The following is a 21,757-nucleotide window of genomic DNA, read 5'->3' on the forward strand; positions in this document are numbered from 1 at the left end:
AGTCCAAATGACAGAAAATATTTACTGTCTGGCCCTTGACACTGAATGTTTGCTGACCTCTGAGACACAGAATACAATATGGCAAGCTCTCAGTCTAGATCACCGTTTGACACTTGACAATATTATTTTTTAGTTTTTTTTTTTTTTTTCTTTTAAAATTTCCCTATAGAGAATAGCAAATTCAATTTGGTATTTCAAGAAAACATGCTCTTTTTCTTGCATGGAAAAAAGGATCAAAGCCAATTTCTAATTACGGGCCTAAAATGACAGTACTGCTCATGTGAAATGACATAAGGAAACAATTATGGGGACGAGAATAGGGAATTAAGAATTAGAAAGTATGATGGACTTCTAGGAGAATCCATTTCAGAAAACCAAGTGTTAACTGTATTTGAGTTTAGAAGATAATGAAAAAAATAACTTCAAATCATCATGATAAAAGGGAGATACGAAGATATTTTAATACAAACAGATTCCTCTGAAAGGTGAAACAAAACATAGAGCCCACTTCAGTTTGCAATAAATGCTTGGTCCTCAAAAAATATTATTATAAGTACTTGGGGATCTAATCTTCTGTTCTGGCAATGAATGAAGAACTTAATATCTGCATAATAATTCCATTTTTCCAATCAGATTATTTCAAAGACAGAGAAAGTTATGATTTTACTAAAAAAAGATTAGCAATAAAATTATGTTTTAAATTATGATTAAAAATAGTATGATATAATTTGGTTCCTGAAGCATCCCCAGAAACTCCCATATTAGGAAAATAACCCCTGGAGAGGTTAAATGACTTGTCCACAATTACACAAGCAGGTAGTGGCAGAAACTGTGAGAACCCAGGCCTCCTGATTAGAACTGCAGGATTTATGTCATTATGCTACATGGCCATACTTTTCACAGCACGCTCCCTTTTCTCTGAAATCACAACTTCTCTCAAATGTGTAACATTTTTCAGTGGCTCGCGTGTAATTAACCCAGAAAAAGGCCCCCAGCAGGATGCAAAGGTGTAGCTTCAAACAACCTTTATGTAAGTCTGATGTAAATCAGCAAATGTCTTAATGGCATATTAAATTTTTATAGAATCGTTCTCCCATAATTAACTTGATGTTGTTTCTCTTTTAAAGCTGCTCAAAAGTAAATCTACCTCTAGGAAATAAGCTGGGACATATTTTAGGATGGCCATTTCTTTAAAGGGGTAAAGAAATACTCCAAATTCTGTTCCATCTTTAAATATGTTTAGTTTGTCTAAAAATATGCTACCTCTTTTAAAAAAAGTAAAGGTATGGAAATTGGGTCTATCTTAGATTTTAAAAGCACCTTTACACTTTGATAAAACCCCTGGTCACAGCTAAAAAAGTCAATAACATGCACTTAAATAGGACACAATTACTTCTGCATGTGTAAGACATATGTAATACACACTGAGAGGCAAATATATGGAAAAGACTTAGAAGTACCTAGATTCCTATTTACACTATAAGCCGTTGTTACTCATTCAAGAACCAAGGGCTGCATGTACAAAACACACAGTCAAGAAAGCAATCAAATACTGATGTCAGATTCTTACTGCAGAAAATTGCATTTATGTAGGGGCCTACAATTTATCATAATTTTGAAAAAAACAAAATAAGGATCCAAGCATTCTGACCTAAATATAACCCCAAGGAAGATACCTTGATTACCCAAACTCCGTAACCAATTTGTTAAACAGTAAATAAGACAGGCAAGCATATTAAAGACACCAGTGAAAACATGCAGGAGTCTCAGTAAGACTTGAACCAACTACATGGATTGAGGTCAGAACTTTTTTCTACAGATCTTATTAAACTTGAAAAATTTTTTTAAAAAAAGGGAAAACAACAACAACCCTACATCTTTTAAAAACAGTAACTACAGCTCCAAACTCCCTCATTCTTAATTTCAAAATATGGAATTAAGATTATGGTGATAGTTGCAAAAACTTGGTAAATACGCTCAAAACCAACATAAACTATACACTTTAAATAGACCAATTTTATGATATGCGAATTGTATCTCAATAAAACTGTCAAAAAAATACAAAAAAAAGCCCAACCTGAACTGACATGAGGCTATTTACAGTCTTTATGCCATTTATTGTAAATATTCACATATTTCCCTTCAGAAATACTAAAAGTTTCTTACTCTGAAATGCTGCCACGTTGGGGGTGTTATCTAATACAGAGTTTATGCACCATTACTTCCAAATAATTTTTTAAAAAACAGAATTACATCTGGCCTCAAAGGTTATGGGTATTGCATCAGGGAACTTAGAGCCCTTTTTTATAGAAATAGAGGAAAGCTCAGATTCCAAAAACACTCTTTACAATCCCCGTCCAACAAGACCCGACATCCTGTGCAGGGTAGGACCCACTAAGACACATAGGCACTTGTTGGCATCACAACATTGCTAGTTATTCTAAGCTGTTTTATAATTTTAATGAAATTTACAGGAAAGAATTTTTAACCTGAATTATAAAACAACCTCTGTATCACAGACTCTTCTTTTAATAAAGCCATTAGGAATGCATTGCCTATACACGTAAATAAGTTAATAAGGTTGATTAGCAGTGATGCGGCAATATGAAATTCGGAGCCAAACCAAATGTTTCACTGTGAACTGACTCCAGATAATTCTTTTTTGCATGCTTTTGAGAAACACCATGCATTTCAGAGGAGGGAGAGGAGTTGTAAGGAGCTTCAGAAGCAAATCTAACCCAGTCCAACCTCAAAGAAGGTATGTACAAGGCCTCTCTTTTAAATCTGTTCAGTGTAGGACAAAGCCATGGTGGACATGCTATGCCCTTGCAAGCCAATGGGATGTTGATGATCAAGCTCAGAATACTCAATGACTATTTCTCTTCTGGGACAGGAAGATGCAAAAGAAAAAGAGTATCCAGTCCTTGTTCTAAAGGAGGCTTCTAAACCAACTACACACACACACACACACACACACAATCAGTATTACTCATATAATACCTTAAATCATCAGGCCACATTTTACTTGAAGGAACTCAACTGAAAGATAATGAGCTACACTGGAAATGATCACTGGATTTACCATTAGCACTGTCTTTGAAATCCAGCTTCACTGCATGCTAATCAATTCAGGGGAATTCACTCCCATCTCTTGTAAAATGGGTACAAATAATGACCCCACAGGGTTACTGTGACAGTTAAATTAGAAAACAAATGTAAATTCCAAGAGAACAGAAATTTTGTCTGTTTTCTTAACTGCTTTATCCTCGACATCTAGAAAGGTGCCTCATACCTAGAAGACACTCAGTATCTATTTTTCAAAAAATGAAAAAATAAGAAAGCATCTAGCAAACTTCTAGTCACATGACAGGTATTGAGGGAGAAAAAAATGGAAGTTGACTCTGAACCCAAGTTAAATGCACCCACATGAAATGTTTCTAAAAATAGTTAAAAACAGAACAAAATCTTGGATGAGCAGAGCTACTGAGATGCCACGGCTTTTCTGTCACTCAAGACTCTTCCCTCACCAGACTAAATAAATTTGTCAGACACGTGTGCACTTTATATGAAATTCTATTAGCATTAAGGCAGAGTGATATAATTTGTACACGTCTTATACTTCCTAGAGACTGGGATAATACATTATCCATCTTTGTATTTTTAGCACACATAAAATCAGCTATTGCATGTGGAAGTGCAGGTTATTTGTATTTAAAGCTGTTCCAGGTAAACAGCATTGGTCCCAAGACCAAGTAATATGAAAGCGGTTGATTCTTTCATCATCCTATTTGCATCTTCCATTTTAACCAAACTTGTACAAAAACAGTATAATGGAAAGACCATGAGCTTCGGTGTCAAAACTTTGGAAGGAGATTCCTTCTCCCCTAAGCACTCTCTGAATCCTTGGACAAATTATTTCACTCCTATAAACCTTAGTTTCTTTATCTGTAAATGAGGTTAATAATACCTACTCTCATAGAATCGAACAAAGAAATGCACAGAGGACACTTTGCTAGCACACCACGGTAAGCCTTGATCAATGGTGGTTGTTATCGTAATTACCACCAGCTCTGTGTGTGTATATGCAAATGAAGGCTAATGAATTCAAATTGGGTATTTCTCTTCCTCTTTAAAGAATATGGAAGTCAGCAGAGCCATGGAGAAGATTATACTGCAGAATGCAAAAGAATCAAACTACAAATTACCCTATCCAAGAACCAGAAACTTTCGGCTGTTGCTTTGACAGCTTAAATTCAGCCCTTTTCTCACTCAGCCTGCCCATTTTTCAATTGGCACCTCTGCATTTTCTCCTTTCTGGCAATTTTACCTTCATTTTTGGAACCATCCTCACTTTGACATTAGGGTTGTCACTCATTCGAATATCCACCCAACAGTGAGAAACTAAAGTCATATCATATGGTCAGAAGAAACTTTAAGCATCTTAAAGACACGAGTGGTGTCCACCACGCTCCTGGAATTGCAAGCGCCAGGGTGAATGATGATACACCAAGCTGATGAGTCTACTGCTAATGCCTAAAATTTTTCTTCTCCAAGTTTGAGCCGTGGTACCTTGGAGAGTTGGAAGAGGGTGTCAAAAAAGAGGTGCCCCGGTATTTATTACTTCTCCACCTCGAGACCAATCTCAGACTCGGCATCCTCAAAGAGAAGATCCCTCTATTGAGGGGTAACGTATTCCAAACATAATATCCTGTTAGTAAAGGAAATTCACCAAATCAGGAAGAAAAATACTCTGATTTTAGTCACTTCGTGTTCAGCTTCTGGTAGCTACAAAAGTATATGTTCCTATTGAAAGCAAGCTTAAATCAAGCTGGAGCCCTAAAATGGCAACAGCACAATATTTGAGCCCTTAAGCGAAGCTACTTCAGGGGGTGGGGGAGGAAGGGGCAGGGATAGGAAAAAGATGGGCCTGGCAAACAATAACAAAACACAAACCAACTCAATTTCAAAAGGTGCCCTGGAATTATTAGCACAGCAAAAGAGAAAGAACCTAGGGTGAAATAAGAAGGGCAGAGTCTTAATTAATGACGTACTTGAGGGATGGTACATAGCAGTCCACTACAAGTCTCTAGTCTAAAGTGGCCAATAGAAAAGTATTTCCATAGTAACAAGTTTTTTATAAATTAAAGGCAGGGAAGCAATGTGCACAGTGGTAAGAGCACTGGACCTGGAGGACAAGGTACCGTGCCAACTCTATGCTCGACTTATCCTGTGACTAATGTCTGTGGGCCCCAAACTCTGTGAAAAGAGATGGGGTAGCATATGGATAGATAATTTCTAATATCCTTCTCCAGCCACAAAATCTTGTGTCTTTATGAATATCTTATAATGTTTCATAATATTGTATGGGGTATCAGATTCTCGATGTGCACCAGTGGGTCCCAAACCCAGCTATTCATCAAAATCACAGTGAAATCAGCTCTTTTGCCCTTTTCCTGTTTGCCCATTTCTGTTCCCCTCTTAACAGTAAAAGAATCTAATTATAGGAATGAGATCAGTAAGCAATTGAAACTAACCCCTGACTTACGCTCTCCTGAATGCACACCATGCCCTGTCTAACCTGTTGATTCTTTTCCTAGTTAAGAAGAAGAATGAAGAAGTAAGCTGTTAAAAAATGACTAGCTCTCTACCCGTAATAGCCCCCTTAGCAATCCTGCAGACAGATCACACGGGCAAGGTAACATCTGAAGACACAGCCACCCAGTCTGCACGCGATGAAGAATGATGCAGAACCCAACCTCCTGCCTTGATGATTCACTGAGATTCTCCCCCACTCCCCCATTTTTTCCCTTTAAAAACTGCCATTGGGCTTCCCTGGTGGCACAGTGGTTAAGAATCCGCCTGCCAATGCAGGGAACACGGGTTCGAGCCCTTGTCTGGGAAAATCCCACATGCCGCGGAGCAACTAAGCCTGTGCACCACAACTACTGAGCCTGCGCTCTAGAGCCCGTGAGCCACAACTACTGAGCCCGCGTGCCACAACTACTGAAGCCCATGCACCTAGAGCCTGTGCTCCACAACAAGAGAAGCCACTGCATTGAGAAGCCCACGCACCACAACAAAGAGTAGCCCCCACTAGCCACAACTAGAGAAAGCCCGTGCGCAGCAACGGAGACCCAATGCAGCCAAAAATAAATTAATTTAAAAAACAATTAAAAAAATAAAAAATTAAAAAAATTAAAAATTAAAAATAAAAATAAATAAATAAATTAAAACTGCCATGGCTGAGCAGGATCTTCAGAGTTGGTCTCTGGACACGAGTCGACCTTCTCCCCAGATTGCCAGTTTTTCTGATTAGAGCACCTTCGCCTTGTACTGACACCTGCCTCTTGAATTATTGGCTTATGAGCGGCAAGTAAACAAACCTGGGTTTGCTAACAACAGCAGGAACTTTTTAAAAGGAGTTTCTTGGGAATTTCCTGGTGGTCCAGTAGTTAGGACTCGATGCTTTCACTGCTATGGGCCTGGGTTCAATCCCTGGTCGGGGAACTAAGATCTTGAAGGTCGTGCACCGCAAACCGTGAGGTGCGGCCATAAATAAATAAGAAATAGTAGTTTCTTTCCTGCAACCTCTCCACCAGCTCCCCCTCAACACCTCAAAAACAAACTAAAAATAAGCAGAACAAAATATTCTTACTCAGTAGCTTCCAGTTTGGGGCTATAATCTCTGGTTTAAAACAGTTTCCCCAGGAGAGGCTGATGATCATCCCAGTTTGGAAGCCCATAATGTATCCTCATCTTTAAACAGTCACCATCCCCCACCCGCCCCTGTTATTACCTGTTAATTAACCCAGATTTTTAAATACTGAATTTTCTGAAATCAAAAACTAATTTTACCTATAGACTTTTCTCAGCAAGCCCAAGTTACCAGATTTAAGTTTCTGTAAAAATAATTTGGTCTGAATGTTATTAAGACGCCTGAAATATTTCATAAAATTTTTGGCAGCCAGAAAATAGTAATGCTTTAAAAATAAAACTTTTTGCTTTCTCTGCTCTCCCTAGGAGGTAGGGAAATAAACTAAACTGTGTAACAGCAGCAATAACAACAGCAAAAAGCAGCCTCAATGTTTCCCTGAAAAGGTTTGTTATAAAAGATTCTGGAATCAGCTGCCACAATATTGGCTGCCAGGCTGGGGAAGAATAGGAGGAGGAAAGAGATGCACATTCACCCTTAGGTGATAACTGCTTCCTCTTTCTCCAAAGAATGAGACTTGAACGCTGCAAGCTATTGCAGCTACTGAACTAATCTTCCTTACTATAAACCTTACCAAAAGGAAATATACAGGAAGCAGGGTAGTGGGGGGGAGCAGACCAGAAAAGGCCCGGCTCCCCTCCACTTTCATATATATAAGCAACAGCACCATCCTGAGCCTGAAGGGGAAAAATCAGGCTATAAAAGTATGAGATGATGGCAAGATATTATCAACGGAGAAAAATTAAGGAATGAGTATGTGTACTTATTTTCAATTAAACAAAAGATAAATGATCAAATCGTGCTGTTCAGAAAAATTATCCTTAAAAAAGGTCTTCTTCTCAATATTCTTTAAATGGTCAGCATTGGTAAATAGGATAGCAAACAAGTTGATTGATATTTCACCCTGCATCCCACTAGAAAAGCCAGAGTTATGCTAACTGAGTGCTCTGTAAAACAACAGATGAAAAGTTCACTACTATTGAAATGCTGTGGAAATGCAGTAAAATGCTGACGATCATGATCCGTCCTATAGAAAAGGAACTTGGCTGAAGAGTGTACACTTACTATATTCATATCTGGCAATAACTTGGCAAGGCAAATATTATATTCCTAGTTCACAGACCCTGTAACTGATGTTCAATACATTTAGTACTTTATCTAAAATCATACCATTTAAATCTAAATCTGCATGTTCCAGTCCTACAGCCTTTCCAAAATAGCCTTACTTGCACCTATACGTGAGAAGACTAGCCAATCACCAAGTCGTTCTTCAAAGTGAACATCACTTGTTTTTATGTTTTCTGTTTAACTTTTTATCACACTATGTCATGAGATTTTAAGAATGAAACTTCACTCGATGGAACACGTAAACTGGCAAATTTTTGCCTGAATCTTCAAATTAGAAAAAATAATCCTATGTAATTTGGAGCTTTCCATTTCATAAAAGTTATGGAAATACACTCAAATCATTCATGTATAACTTAGGTAAAATCCGACTACATTACATAAACATGTATTCTGATAGAACACACAAAACACACACACACACCCTTTTATAGGGGGAAGGGACTCAGTGTCTTATATGTTAAAAACTAAGACAATGCCCTCAAAAGGTTGGGCTGGTACTGCTAACAGGTATAATGACTCAAAATTCATAAAATTAAAATATTAAGGTTTTTTCTTTTTTGCTGTTTTTAAATACATAAAATTTAATTATTTTTAAGCAGTCACAAATGATGTTGCATATAATCAAAGACTATTAAATGTACTTGGTATGTAGTTATCTTCAGCAATACATTAATGGAAATTCTAGATATATCTTCCATTTCTTCATATACTAAAAGCTGAGTCATTTATTTGTTTTTACATGTCCTTCATTTTTCTCATGTTGTCCCTGCTGTTTTCTTTGATTCTTATATCAATTATAAGCAAACGACAACCACATACCCAAAGGCAGGTATTGCAGATTCCCCTATTATGCCAAAGAGAAGCATTATGATCTTTGCATTTTATTTGATTTCCTGAAATGAAATGAATAAACATGTGGAGAAAGAAAGAAAGTGTCCTCTGGAACAGAAACACTGACTTCACTAATCAGGGCATAATTACTGAGGAAACATGTATTAAATTCTGAATTCATGCTATTTCACTTGATGCAAGAGTTGTAATCAGACCAACAGAGCATACAGGAGCCATCTGGGTGCTGCAGAGCTGTAAAGACAAACCCTGAGAGCAAGGGCACATCGACCTTCCTAGCACCAAATCACTGCAGACTTTTGTTATTAGAAAGTGCTGTTCTTCCCTTTTGATTTCTTATTTTCCTTTTTGAAGAAAGGAATACTGTGATCAATAGGTATGAAACTGGATATAAAAAATAAAACATCACACCATGCAATCTTTACCATAGTATCATATATCACAGATATTCTAATGATCAATGAATTTGATTTAATATTCAGTTTTATCCAACCCACCTCCCACACCCTGCTCACACCTTTTAAGGAATCTCTAATGTACTCTGGAAATCCGGCTTTCTATAGCTTAAGTTTCATTTGAGAAATCAACACTAAATTAGCATTTCCATTGTTCCAGACATTTAAGACAGGAATCTGACTTCTAGGCAATGACAATGGATTTCAAATTTGTGCAAACCACATCATTTTCTGTGAAATTGACAGAACCCAGCTGAATATGAGTAACCCGATAGTCATGAGATCCCGTCAGTCAATTTGATTCCTCTGAGGCAGCAGGTTATCGAAAATTGAGCCAAGTGATGTAATATGCATCCCAGACAGTGTTATGAGAACAGCAGAGATGATTTCAATGAGACTCATTATTTATTCATCACAAGGTCCAATTTGCGTGTCATTTTCACTGACAGTGTACTCAGTTAACTGGTTGAAATTTAGTGCTGATAGGGTGTTTTATTCCGTCCTGTAAAAAAATGTTTTTTCTGTCTTCCTTTGTGAAAGAGTACAAAACAAAGAGGGATTTTGTATTTGTGGCCATTCACAGTAATATCTGAACACGTTTCAGGAATACTGGAAAAACGGACATAGGAGAGAGCCCTTAAGGACTCCCTGCTTTTCTCATTAGGAGTATATAATAATATGCCAAATATTACAAAGTAAGAAGTACGACAATATTAGCCTTCAGAAAATAACTGCTTTTCTTTTAAATGCTAAAGAACGAGATAAACACTGATAGGAGACACACTCACTGAATGAGATACAACTTCTACTCCTGAGGCTGATCCTTAGTCTCATCACCCAAGGGACCCTCTCTCAGGTTTAGGGGAAGAACAGAAACGAAAGTTCTCCAAGAGGCAAGAAGAGCTGGCCTATACATTCTTGGGCTTCTCCCATGGACCAGTCCAAGGGCTAGCACATTTGAAAGCCATGCATCATTTCCCATCATTGTCGGGGTGACAACCTATCTTAAAAGGCCCCGACATCATTAGACACAGTAGCTGTCTCAGTCTACCTTTCCTGATCCATTTTCCTCTCTAAGTTCCGGTGCTCTGTGTATCTGCCAAAAGGACTGCTCAGTGCTCCGCAGTAAATTCCTCTGAGCGGCCCTCTGCGTAAGGCTCAGGCTCCACTCTCCACTCTTCCTCGTCTGTCCAATTATAAATGCCCATATCCCAAGAATCCTTCGGGGTCCGCCTCACACACCTTTGCTCCTGAAGGTACTTCAGCTGAAAGTCACCTCCCCTTCCTCTAAACTGCCCTAGTGCTCCCAGGGCCTCCCCTCCAGCCCTCACCACTCTCCAGCTTGAATTTCAGTTCTACACTGGCAGGCACTATTCTCTACTTCCTACTACTCTCAAATGTCCTTCAGGGCAGAATTTTTTCGATTCCTCTTTGATTCCCCACATCACCTAACACAATGCCTTGCACAAAGATGAATCTTTAAAAAAATAATCATAATTTGTGAATAGATCACTGTCCCAGGTATTGACACTCTAATGCAGGCATCACAGAAACCTGCAAGGGTAGTCAGCTCCCCAAATTTAAGTAACTGGAACCTAAACCACAACTAGAATACAGAATCATCTTAAGTCAGCTGAGCGAGGAAGCCAACCTGCAGGAATAAAATACCCTATTAATCTTAGACTTTTTGAATTGTAAAATATTTCTGAACCTCGACTTTATTTGCGGTATTATCTGGTTAGCGGTCTTGGCAGCAGTTCGAAGTTTTAAAGTACTACAGGTCATGAATATCAAATGCTACAACAAGTTTACTTGGAGGAAATCCAGATTCATTTGTAACTGCATGACAAACAGTCCTCCAGTTTCAATAATGCGAGGAAATACTGTGATCGGAATCAGAGCATCTTGCTATATCTGGATTCTCACAAAGTCAAGTGTAAGGCAAATGCGGGAAAAGACAATCCTCAGAAAGCAGGGACACTACTTGGAGTGGCACAGATGGTGATTAAAGACAATCAGAAAGAGCAAACATATCCTATTTCATTCAAGGCAATGGATAGGAGGGTCACATCTTGCGTAAAACCACAACCTGGTCTAGAAAGAAAAGGGACAGAGACATAAATGATAACAGATTCCACCAATGTCATCCGAGCAGCTAATCAAATAAAAAAAGCACATGTGGATTCAATGTGCAAATACCTGCGGGCTATGCGCTGGCTCTTCTGTACACAGGGAGTCACACAAAATAGTCTGATATACAGAAGCACCGAGTTTAATGTCTTCAGTGTTCCGACTGCGACAAACCCAAACCTTCAACAGAACATAAGCCCCAAACCTCGGAAACCATTCTCAAGATAAACCCTGTGAATGGTTTGGAAACATGGGACTGTTTGTTCCTGTGGGTCTGATCACTGCACCCCGCTGTAGAGCCCAGCTTACATAATACCCAAGATAAAGGTAAACTTGCTCAACAAAGGCAACCTCCATCAAACACATCCTGCTTAGCATTAAAATAAAGTTATTTCTAGACAGAGATGACTTGTGTTTTGAAAGTGGCAATGCCTCCCATTTCCCTCTCTAATAATATAGTCTCTTTATCTTGTTTACATGAAATAGAGCTCAAGATTTTATTTGAAGGAGGCTGTCCAGATAATGCACATCTTGGAAGCAACTACAGCAAAATTAATGCAGTCATCTTTAGAGAAAGTCTTAAAAAAGATCAAACTCAAAGGGCTTCATTTTTCCAAATTATTTTGGGATATAATTAGAATTGTTACACCCACTTGCAGATTTCCTTCCTTTTTAAATTTTTTTTTCCCCACCTGTAACTGAGTAAGTCATTATGAGGCTAATAAAGTGGGGGGAAAAAGATGTTTCCACACTAAAACAGTTAACAGATGTTAAATAAGCACAGAAAATGGCCACTAGGTAAGCAATGACTGATGTTGGGTAAGTAAGAAAAATGTTGCCTTTACTGATTTTATTACCCATGTACCTCCTGGGGTCATGGGAGACTTGTAAAATATTTTGTGGGCAGATAAAAGTCTAGCATTTATTTGCAAGGCTAGTGTAAGTGTGTTTCAAGGGTTCCCCACTCCCCTTACTTAGTTTTATGTTGTCAAAAAGTAAGTGAAAATCATCTAAGAAAGGCTAAAATAATCATTTGGTGAGAGGTCAAGAAAACTCATTTTTCAACATTTTTCTGACACGCATTTCTTCCAATCCCACCTTCCAGACCTCACTAACCAGTCATGAAATCCTCACTGTACAAAGGGGAGAGTATAGGATTTCACTTTACCATTGCAGGCACATCCTTTTCAAAAGTCAAGCTTAAACAGGGGTGAATTCAATAATTTACCGGGTACCTACTATGTGCCAAATGGTGCACTAGATGCCAAGAATAATGTAGGAAACATATTAAATAGATGCTGAAGTGAAGATCTAGCACATTTAACAATTTTCAAAAAAATAGTTACGAACTCTAATTTTGTTCGTACACATTCCTGAAGATTTTATATTGTTTGCTTAGAAATCTTCCTAACTATTGAAAACTATATTATTTCATGTTATATTCAACCACATTATTTCATAAGTCATATTACTCTCTTGATAAGCATTTACTAAATAAGTTAAATGTGTTAATATTTTTGACATATTCAGAACAGTGCCTGGCAGATATAAACACTACGCATGGTTACCAAATACTAAATAAAATATCTATGATTTTCTGGGTACTTACTGTTTTTCAAACACTTCACCGAAGAAAAAACTTTCGTATTTCTTTTGCAGAACTACAAAAAATTTACGTGTCATATGGACACGGGCATCCCTTGCATGAATCTTAGAAGTCAAAAAATGGCAGCCAAGACTTCTGGCCAAATTCGGTCATCCCAAGGATATTGTCTGGCCCAAACAGAGCATACTTGTTCTTAAATTAGTAACCAATATTAAATAACAGGAGATGTCATAGAAAATCCAGGTGTCTGTCTGTCTGTCTTAGAAAAATATTAACCTCTACGAAACTGAAACCTGTATTTGCTTATTGCAATAATGGGATGGAGAGAAGTACGAGTGGGAGAGCATAACCTCTAGTTCAGCAGAGTCCCTTCTGCCTGGTCCTGGTGTGCATTTGACTTTGGGGCCTGGATCTGATAGGCCTCTAACTTCTGACATTTCTGAAGAAATGTGAAGGGAGAAGCTGAGTGTGACTGCTATGAGAAAAACATTACGGACAAAACTATAAAAATGGAGAGCCTTGCCCCTCTGGTTTTAATAATTTCCAGCTTGAGGAGGACCACCATCTTTAGATTTTTGAGTATTTGGCTGGTTCTCTAGTTTGCCTAATAGGGGTAAACATTTGTGCACTGGATTTTTCTGTTTATATATAAGTTATGTTTTAATAAGGCAGGGAAGTTTATTTCATCTGGCCAACTATGATAACTCTGATGCAGAGTTAATTAGTAAGATACTTAAGACGATTATTCATTTAAGGTTGAAAAGTCTTTTAATCCACTTCCTTCAGAGTCTCTTCTAACTCACCCCAGGCATAGAAATCTATTTATTTTAAAGACAGAATATGGAATTTTTCTATAACTTCCATATGTAATCTATGCCAGTGTTTATAAGTCCCATAGTCATGAAATTCTAAATGAAAGTTTTTGCTTAAATATTCATGCTTCAGCTTTAGTTGATTCCGAATTCATATGCTTTCAAACCACTGCATGTTTAATAAAGACTAGTAGAAATTTATCTTTTGGCCTTCTCTTTCTTGAGATAAAGAATTACAATTTCCACTGATATTTCTTCTCCCCCTTCAACTAATGTGCATTAAGTGACTTCCAAATATTGGGCACCCAGTTCACAACAAACACTCTACAGTTTCACATGATCTTCCTAACATCTCTAGCAGAGAACATTAATTATCTCTATTTCTACATGAAGAAACAGGTCATTGAACTAGTCCAAGGTGACTCAGCCAGTGCACGTTAAGAGTCAATGCCTATAACTTTCTTCTCTACTGTGGAGTCATCTGACTGCTTTCTTTATCCATCTTCACACCTTCACAGTGTAAGATCACTAGACAGTCACAAATATGTCTTCTAGTCCTAGTGATTCCACCATTTTCCGGGTGACTTTCACATCTCTGGTTCTCTACACCTCAGCTGGAAACAAGGGGACTGGCATAGATGGTCTCAAGGTTCCTTACAAATCTGTAAAGTCTGTTATCCCAATGTCCTCATTAAGCTCACTGGCCCAAAACCTAAGAATGAAAGAAAAAGCTAAGTTGAGATAGCAACTATCAGATGAAGGGTTTTGCCGCCCTGACCACTTCCCTTGCCCGCAAGCAGTGGCTGCCAGACAGCCTGGGCAAGTTTCCATTTGAAAACTTCTCAAGACACTGAACATTCAAAGCATTAAGTCCTTTCCCATAGTGCGGGAGACTTCACACTCTCTACTCCTATGAATTCCTTCACAGTGATGGGGTTCGGGGCAGGCTGCTGCAGAATGTGCCACTTTGGCATGTGGATTATATGGAGCTGAAGACAATTAAGGCCCAACAGACTCAAGAAGAAGTTTTTACTTCCCTCTTAAATGCCTGAAAGAATTTAGTTAGTTAGCCTGTGTCAGGAAGAGAGTTATTACCAAAGATAACTTTTTTACATAAGGAAGACTCTTTGGTCTGGCGTGGCAAACATTTGCTCGTCCTGTCTTCCTGTGAATCGTCTTCCTCCCTCTGAAGTTCCAGACCCCTCCCCCTTTTCCTTAGCTCAGGATGGCATAGAAACCTCAACTGCCTAACTGTTGAGGAGCTTCTCCTGTCTTTGCGGGGGTCCTGTATGTACAAAACTAAAAATTTGTTTTTCTCCTGTTAATCTGTCTTCGGGCAATTTGATTATTAGGCCAGCCAAAGAACTTAGATGGAGAGAAAAGTTTTTGTCCCCTGCACTAGTGGCACTTCTCGTTTTCTGAAGCAGCAGTTGCAGGAGTAAGGCTGCCAAATAAAATACGAGATGCCCAGTTATATTTTAATTTCAGATGAACAAAGAATAATCATCTATTATAAGTATGTCCCAAATACTGCATGGGACATTTATAGTAAGGAGATCAATCAGCAACTTAATCCTTGAAAACAGGCTTACAGACCTGAAAATTTCTCCAAAGAGAACCTCAAAGGTCCTAAAAGCAAGTCCTGAATTGACATACCAAGGTAATTTCCTAATTCATGAGATGGTAACATGAAAATTCTGTAGGAGAAACCACGGTGTTTCACAGGCTATCAATGCAAGGTCTTAAAACACCCTGTCTGCATCCCCAAATAGTTCTCACCCTGCATAGGACAAGGACCATGACTTACACTTACTCTATTTGTATTTCCAGTAAAACAAGAAAACTGGCTATTGTTGATGGCATGGTTTTCAAAGGAAAGAAAAAGATTATTTTCCCTAAATTTCCTTGAGAGACTAATTAAAATCGATTTGAAATTAAAAGCTTGACTTTCAAACCATATGTTGTTTGCAAAGCATCAAACTCTAATCAGAGTTTCCTTTTAAAGTTTCAGCGTTTAACTGAAATCATAAAAGAACTTCATTAAGCACTTGATACTGGAGTTCCCTGCAGAGCAGAGGCACAGCAGTAATTACTCTGCCTCCTGCGTAAAAAAAAAAAAAAAAAAGTCATTTAAAAATAAATAAATGTTTCTGAGGACTTCCCTGGTGGCGCAGTGGTTAAGAATCCACCTGCCAGTGCAGGAGACATGGGTTCAAGCCCTGGTCTGGGAAGATCCCAAATGCCGCGGAGCAACGAAGCCCGTGTGCCACAGCTACTAAGTCTGCGCTCTAGAGCCGGCGAGACACAACTACTGAGCCTGTGCGCCATAACGACGGAAGCCCGGGCGCCTAGAGCCCATGCTCCCCAACAAAGAGAAGCCACCTCAATGAGAAGCCCATGCACCAGAACAAAGAGTAGCCCCCGCTCGCTGCAACTAGAGAAAGCCTGTGCGCAGCAACGAAGACCCAACGCAGCCAAAAATAAATAAATATATTTTAAAAATAAAATAAAATAAAAATAAATAAATGTTTCCATTTCCCTCAATTTTGTTCTTTATTTCAATTTCTTCCCAATTGAATCCTAAGTAAAATTAAGAACTGAGAGGAAAAAAGTGGTAAAAACTAGAAAACTTGACAGCTTTCTCAGGGTCAGTATCCTAAACCATAATTCCTTGCTTAAGAGTGTCCAAAAGGATGGAGGAGCTGGCAGAGGTCCATGATTTAGAAAATGGCTGAGGTCTGCAAACACTGGCGAAGTTGTCTTTATACTTAAGTTAAAGCAAGGGTGAGCTTATTGTCTGGGAGGGATGATGGGGAGATGGGAAGGAGGCAGTTTCTTAAGAGGTGTTGGTCCACCCAAACACACCAGCAGAAAACTGCTCAGTTCCCTTTAAGTACGTGGGATCCGAAAGTGCTTCCGTGACCTTCAGACGACATTGCATTTGAAACCACTAAGGGAATACAGAAGAACACATATTAAGCCCTGAAGCAAAGGTCTTAATTGGCCTCAGGGCAAAACTTACAATAACCACTTTCTGTTTTGACTCTTCTATTCTTATACACTACATCAGGAAAAGGTGAATATGACTCATGATTTAAGAATGTGAGTTCCCAGTGCACTGCAGAGAGGGTTGTTTTCCAAAGTCAGCTCAGGAAAAGTAGTATTAACAAATAGCAGAGAATTTCCTCTTGACAGATTCGAGCATCTAGCTCTACGATCAGCTGTGTTATTTTTTTCAAACATCTCTTAGAGGCAATTTATTGGATTACAGGGAATTAGGGCTGAAATCGAGGAGTAAAAGTAAGTAAATAATAAAGATGCATATTCTTTACAAGGCAGAATTGTCCTTCTACCCCCTTGGAAATCATGAAAATAAGTTAAGAAACCTGAGAAATAAAATAATCCGTGACCGACACCCAGTCAGTAGGGAAAGGTCAGAGAGGACACTTCCACCTCCCGAAGATCAAAAAGTAACTTACTTTAAATTCTCTTTGAAGAGGAACACATTTGCTTTTGAAATGGGGAAAAGGGACCAAGCAAGGAGAGGACTCAGTAATCCAATGCTCAAGCACCAACAATCACTTACTTTGTAAATGGTGGGTAAGATCTGTTTCATTTTCAGCCTGTGAAAGACAAAGACGTCATAAACGGCTGAAACTGCCAGGACCGTCACTCCTTGTTCCTTCCACAGCATGCTGCATCCAGCACACAGTCCTGTCCCCAGGAACCAGCCCCAGGTCCTGGCCGAGGCGCCTCTTGTAGAACAGTGTTTCATGTAGCAGAGCAAGGAGAGGAGGAAGAAGAGACTGGCCCCCACGTCGGCCCGGCCCACGATTCCTGCCACCGCCTCCGTGTGGATGGGGTGAGAGGCGAACATCAAGCCAGCCATGAAGGTCCAGTACCCATCCCCAAGCAGGATCTTGGAGAAGCTCGTGAAGAGGCCAGTGACCGCCGCATGCAGGAGCACGTTGACGAGATGGTAGCTCCAGGGATTCAGCCCTCCGATGGCATGGTTCAGGCGGAAGGAAAGAGTGCAGAGTGGCCGGTAGGACTTGTGGCTGCCGCTGTGGGTTAGCAGCGTTCCCCAAAAATCATTGTAGAAAATGTGGGTCCATGGGGTTTCTGGGAGAAGGTCCTGATTAGTCTTGATAGCACGGCTAAAAAATAAAATGTCGAAACAGAAATCTAATGTAAAATACAGAAAGAAAGAAGAAAGTACACTGTTAAAATATACTGCTGAAACACGGCCTTCCTTCCTAGCTTTGTCATCACGTGGCTTTGTCATCACGTGGCTTTATGATGGGATTCCAGGTATACATGATTAATGCAAATGAGCCTTGGAGCCGGCTTTACAGGTAGACTGAATTCAGATCCTCCCCTTAATGCTTACTAGATCCGCAATTAGGGTTGTATTTCTCTCCCTCAAAAGCTTTCTTCCTTGTTTGAATGCAAATACCTTTAAAGAATAAATGCAGAGTTAAAGGCTTAACGCTTAAGGTTCAATAAAGCAGTTGCCAAACAACTGCCCGTGTGTGGCATGTTGGCTAGAAATCCAGATTTCAGGTGCCAGGTTGATATGAGGCCTGAGAATCTGCATTTCTTAAGAAAGCAAAGTCTCAGGTGATACTGGTGCAGGGGATACACTTGGAGCAAGGACTAGCCCCCCGCTAGCAGAAATAAATTTTAGGTAGAACATCTGTGCCCAGAGCAATGCTTCCCATACACGCAGATCACCTGGGGATCTCGTTAACAGGCACGTAAAGGTTCTAATTCAGTAGGCCTGGGGAGGAGGCCGAGATTCCACATTTCTGACCCTTGTAATTGTTCATTTATCTACTGTGTAAAAAAGCAAAGAACACTGCTTTGCAGATACATGACTGTTCTGGAGACCTAGGGCAAAGAGCATCTTGGCCCTGTGAGCTGCTGCTATTATTATTCTACAAAGACTGTATTCTAATCTACAAAAAGTCCCTTATAAAATTCAGTTTGACCCACAACCTCTGAAATTAGGTGCACCTGGGGGCTGGAATGAAAACAGACATCAACATATATTAATAGTAGTTGGTTATCTACTCTGCCAAACACTATGCGAGTCCTTCTGCGTATATTATCTACTTATGAAAACGAGCTGACTTTTCTAGATGCTCAATAAAAGGCAGAAAGTCTGTTAAAATCAGGTTTTAAAAAGTACTCAATGTTACAGACAGTTCTCCAGTGTCTATAGTCTCCATTTTCCCATACTCAAAACACCTTTAGTTTTTAGCTGGGTACATGTCTTCTGGACAAAAAGTTATCATTTCCTATCTTCCCTTGCTGCTAAATATGGTCATGTGACTAGTATTTGGCCAGTGACTAATATTTGGTCAGTGGAACATAAGCAGAGTGCTATGCACTACTTCTAGAAAAAAGTATCCTTAAAAGGAAAAAGCTTAGTATTCTTCTCTCTTCTACCCTACCCCCTTCCTGCTGGAGCACAGATGTAATAGCTGGAGTTCCAGCGGCCATCGTGACTCATAAGGTGTCCTTAGGAATAGAAGTCATGCCAACAGAGCAATAAGACTGAAGGAAACCGAGTCCCTGTCATGGTAGACCATACCAGCCCTTGGCAAACTACCTGAGTATGAGAAATAAATTGCTATCTTGTTTAAGCTGCAATATTTTGGGTGTTAGCACAGCTGAATCTACTCATCAGTGAAATCCTTTGTTAACAGAAGACCTACTATATCACAGTGGTTTGATTTTCCATTTTGATTTTGATTTTTACAAGGCTCCGTGTATTGACTGTGTATAAATGAATTTCCATATAAATTGGCTTTTAAAATATTAGAAACAGATGTTATTCTGGATCCATTAAACTAAAACACCCTGTTATGACATTCATCAAGAGTCTATCCCAGAAGTAATTGCTTAAGACTTGATGGGTTATAATTAAAATTTTAAAGAAATATGAAAAACTGCCAAACTGCCAGTGTTGTTAGAGAGAGCTGATTTCAAGCCATTGAGAATGAAAAGCCAACTGGCCTCCACTAAACATTAACCTAGATATTGATGAGAATTTCTCTAATATCAATGCAGAAACGTTCATACTATCAAAGTCGGGGCAGCAGAAAGTTCAACAGCAAAGCACTGTGGGATAAGGCTTGGCTAATTTAGCGAGAAAAGCTGAAAAGCACATTTTGTTTAGGACAATACTTCACCCTTTCAGTGGCAGATCCTTATATAATGGAGACGCATGTTCCCTAAACCAGGTTTTCTACATGCTATTAGTTCAGCTCCATAACTAACTCTGTAAAGACTTTTTGAGGGAAAGGAAAAAAAAAAAGAAACACACGTTTAAAAATCTGTTCAAAGCTGCCAGAATTTCTTATATCCGTAGCCATAAATCTAGTAATCTGCAGCAGCCAACAAGATATACTATGTCTAACTCTCATGAAACAAGTATTTCAAAACAAAGAACGAAACTAACAAATCTCATAATTTCATTGTGAGAAAAACCTTTGATGCGGCACAGCCCTAAATTTACACTGTAGAAAAAGAATTAAAGGCAAACAGTGTCAATAAAACAATAATAGAAGAGCAAAGGAACATCCCACCCATGTTCAAAATACACTGCACTAAGGGAGACTTCGGTCTGATAAAATTCTCTGACGGGCGTTATCTTATTATTAGCCAGGTTTTTATTTACTCGATAAATGTTACGGCAAAAGAACATGAAATAAGACTAAATTGTACTGGGCTTTAGTACATAAGTCACGTCACACATGCAAGTCAGTGATAAGGGATGCATTATGCATCCCTCACATCATATTAAGAAAGATACAGACCAAAAGGGATTTAATGGAATCTGAATAATCTGCCAGCAAAATGAGAAGTAAAGGTAGTCGCTCAACACTCAACATAATAGATTCTCATCTATTTGCATTTTCTTATGCAAGTCCAAAACTGAAAGAGGGGAAACCTATTTCTCAGTCAATGAAAAGGCTTAACTCAAAACAAAATGTCATGCTGATATAATTTCTGATGTTACTTCTGTGAGTGGGTATTGAAAATTCAGAAAGACACTAAGGAATTGGGAAATTTTCCACTCCAGGAAAGGTGAAGAACATTGAAGCAGCAGGTGTGGAAAAGAAACAATTGTAGGCAGAATTCTCCAGAGAACACAGGCCCAAGATACTCTTTTGAAGCAAAAAGATCCAGTCCCTCAAGCTTTCAAGGAGGTTTTAATCTGTTTTCAGTTTTGTTCATTTGTGGCTCTTTGTTTTTTGCTGCATTATGATTTTTCCTTTAAAAAATGTTGACAAAGGCCAACGCTATTGTAAAACATAAAACGGCTGAATGATATGACACCGCCATCCCAACTGTCCTCATGTGGGTTTCTCTCACTACTATTTTTTCTGTCCATTGACCTTTTCAATCATGAGCACCCACAAAAATGATGGCCATCAGTCCTTCAGAGGAGGAATGATGCTTAGATTCTCCAAACATCAAACGGCACACTCTTCCCAAGTACTTTCAAACTGTTCTACTAAAAAGTAAGTAAAGGCCAAACTCTATATTTAAAAAAAAAAATTTTTTTTTTTTCTTTTAGGTGATGGGTTGAAATTTGTTCTACAGGAGAAAGAAGAAAGAGCGTGGCCTTTGTTAACCTGCCCTGCTTCAGTGCTACCCAAGCACACCTATCTATGCCCAGAAAGGGCAGTGAAATGCAGTGGTTAAGAAAACTGAGTCTGGAGCCAACTGGACCGGAGTTACTCCACCTCTCTGTACCTCAGTTTTTTCATCTGCAAAATAAGGATAATAACTGTACTTGCCTTATAGGACCATTTTGAGGAGTAAAGGAGCTAGTAAGCAAAAAGCACCTTGTTATATGTAATATACGTAACACATGTTAGCTGCTGTCATTATTAGTATTATCACCATTAACACCAAACAACTAGTGCTAGCCATCAATGCAAAATCAGTGCTCTTTCTTCATATTTATAGCCTTCAAAAATCTATGTACCATGGTCCTATTTCACTTAAAATTCCTTTAAGCTTTTATGACACTCTCAGCACAAAATAATAA

The 21,757-nt window shown here is 38.9% G+C and overlaps 1 protein-coding gene across 4 annotated transcripts in view; it reads right to left on the reverse strand.

Annotated features, from left to right (window-relative positions):
- The window catches only part of TMTC2 (transmembrane O-mannosyltransferase targeting cadherins 2), a 900,074-nt gene that overhangs the window by 727,768 nt on the left and 150,549 nt on the right, over positions 1-21,757 (reverse strand). For all 4 annotated transcript variants that reach the window (XM_057556839.1, XM_057556840.1, XM_057556841.1 and 1 more), the window contains exon 2: positions 17,279-17,849. In XM_057556839.1, coding sequence (XP_057412822.1) covers positions 17,279-17,849 — 571 coding nt within the window. The remainder of the gene's footprint in view (positions 1-17,278; positions 17,850-21,757) is intronic.

This window comes from Balaenoptera acutorostrata, chromosome 11, assembly GCF_949987535.1.
Source record: "Balaenoptera acutorostrata chromosome 11, mBalAcu1.1, whole genome shotgun sequence".
Lineage (NCBI taxonomy): Eukaryota > Metazoa > Chordata > Mammalia > Artiodactyla > Balaenopteridae > Balaenoptera > Balaenoptera acutorostrata.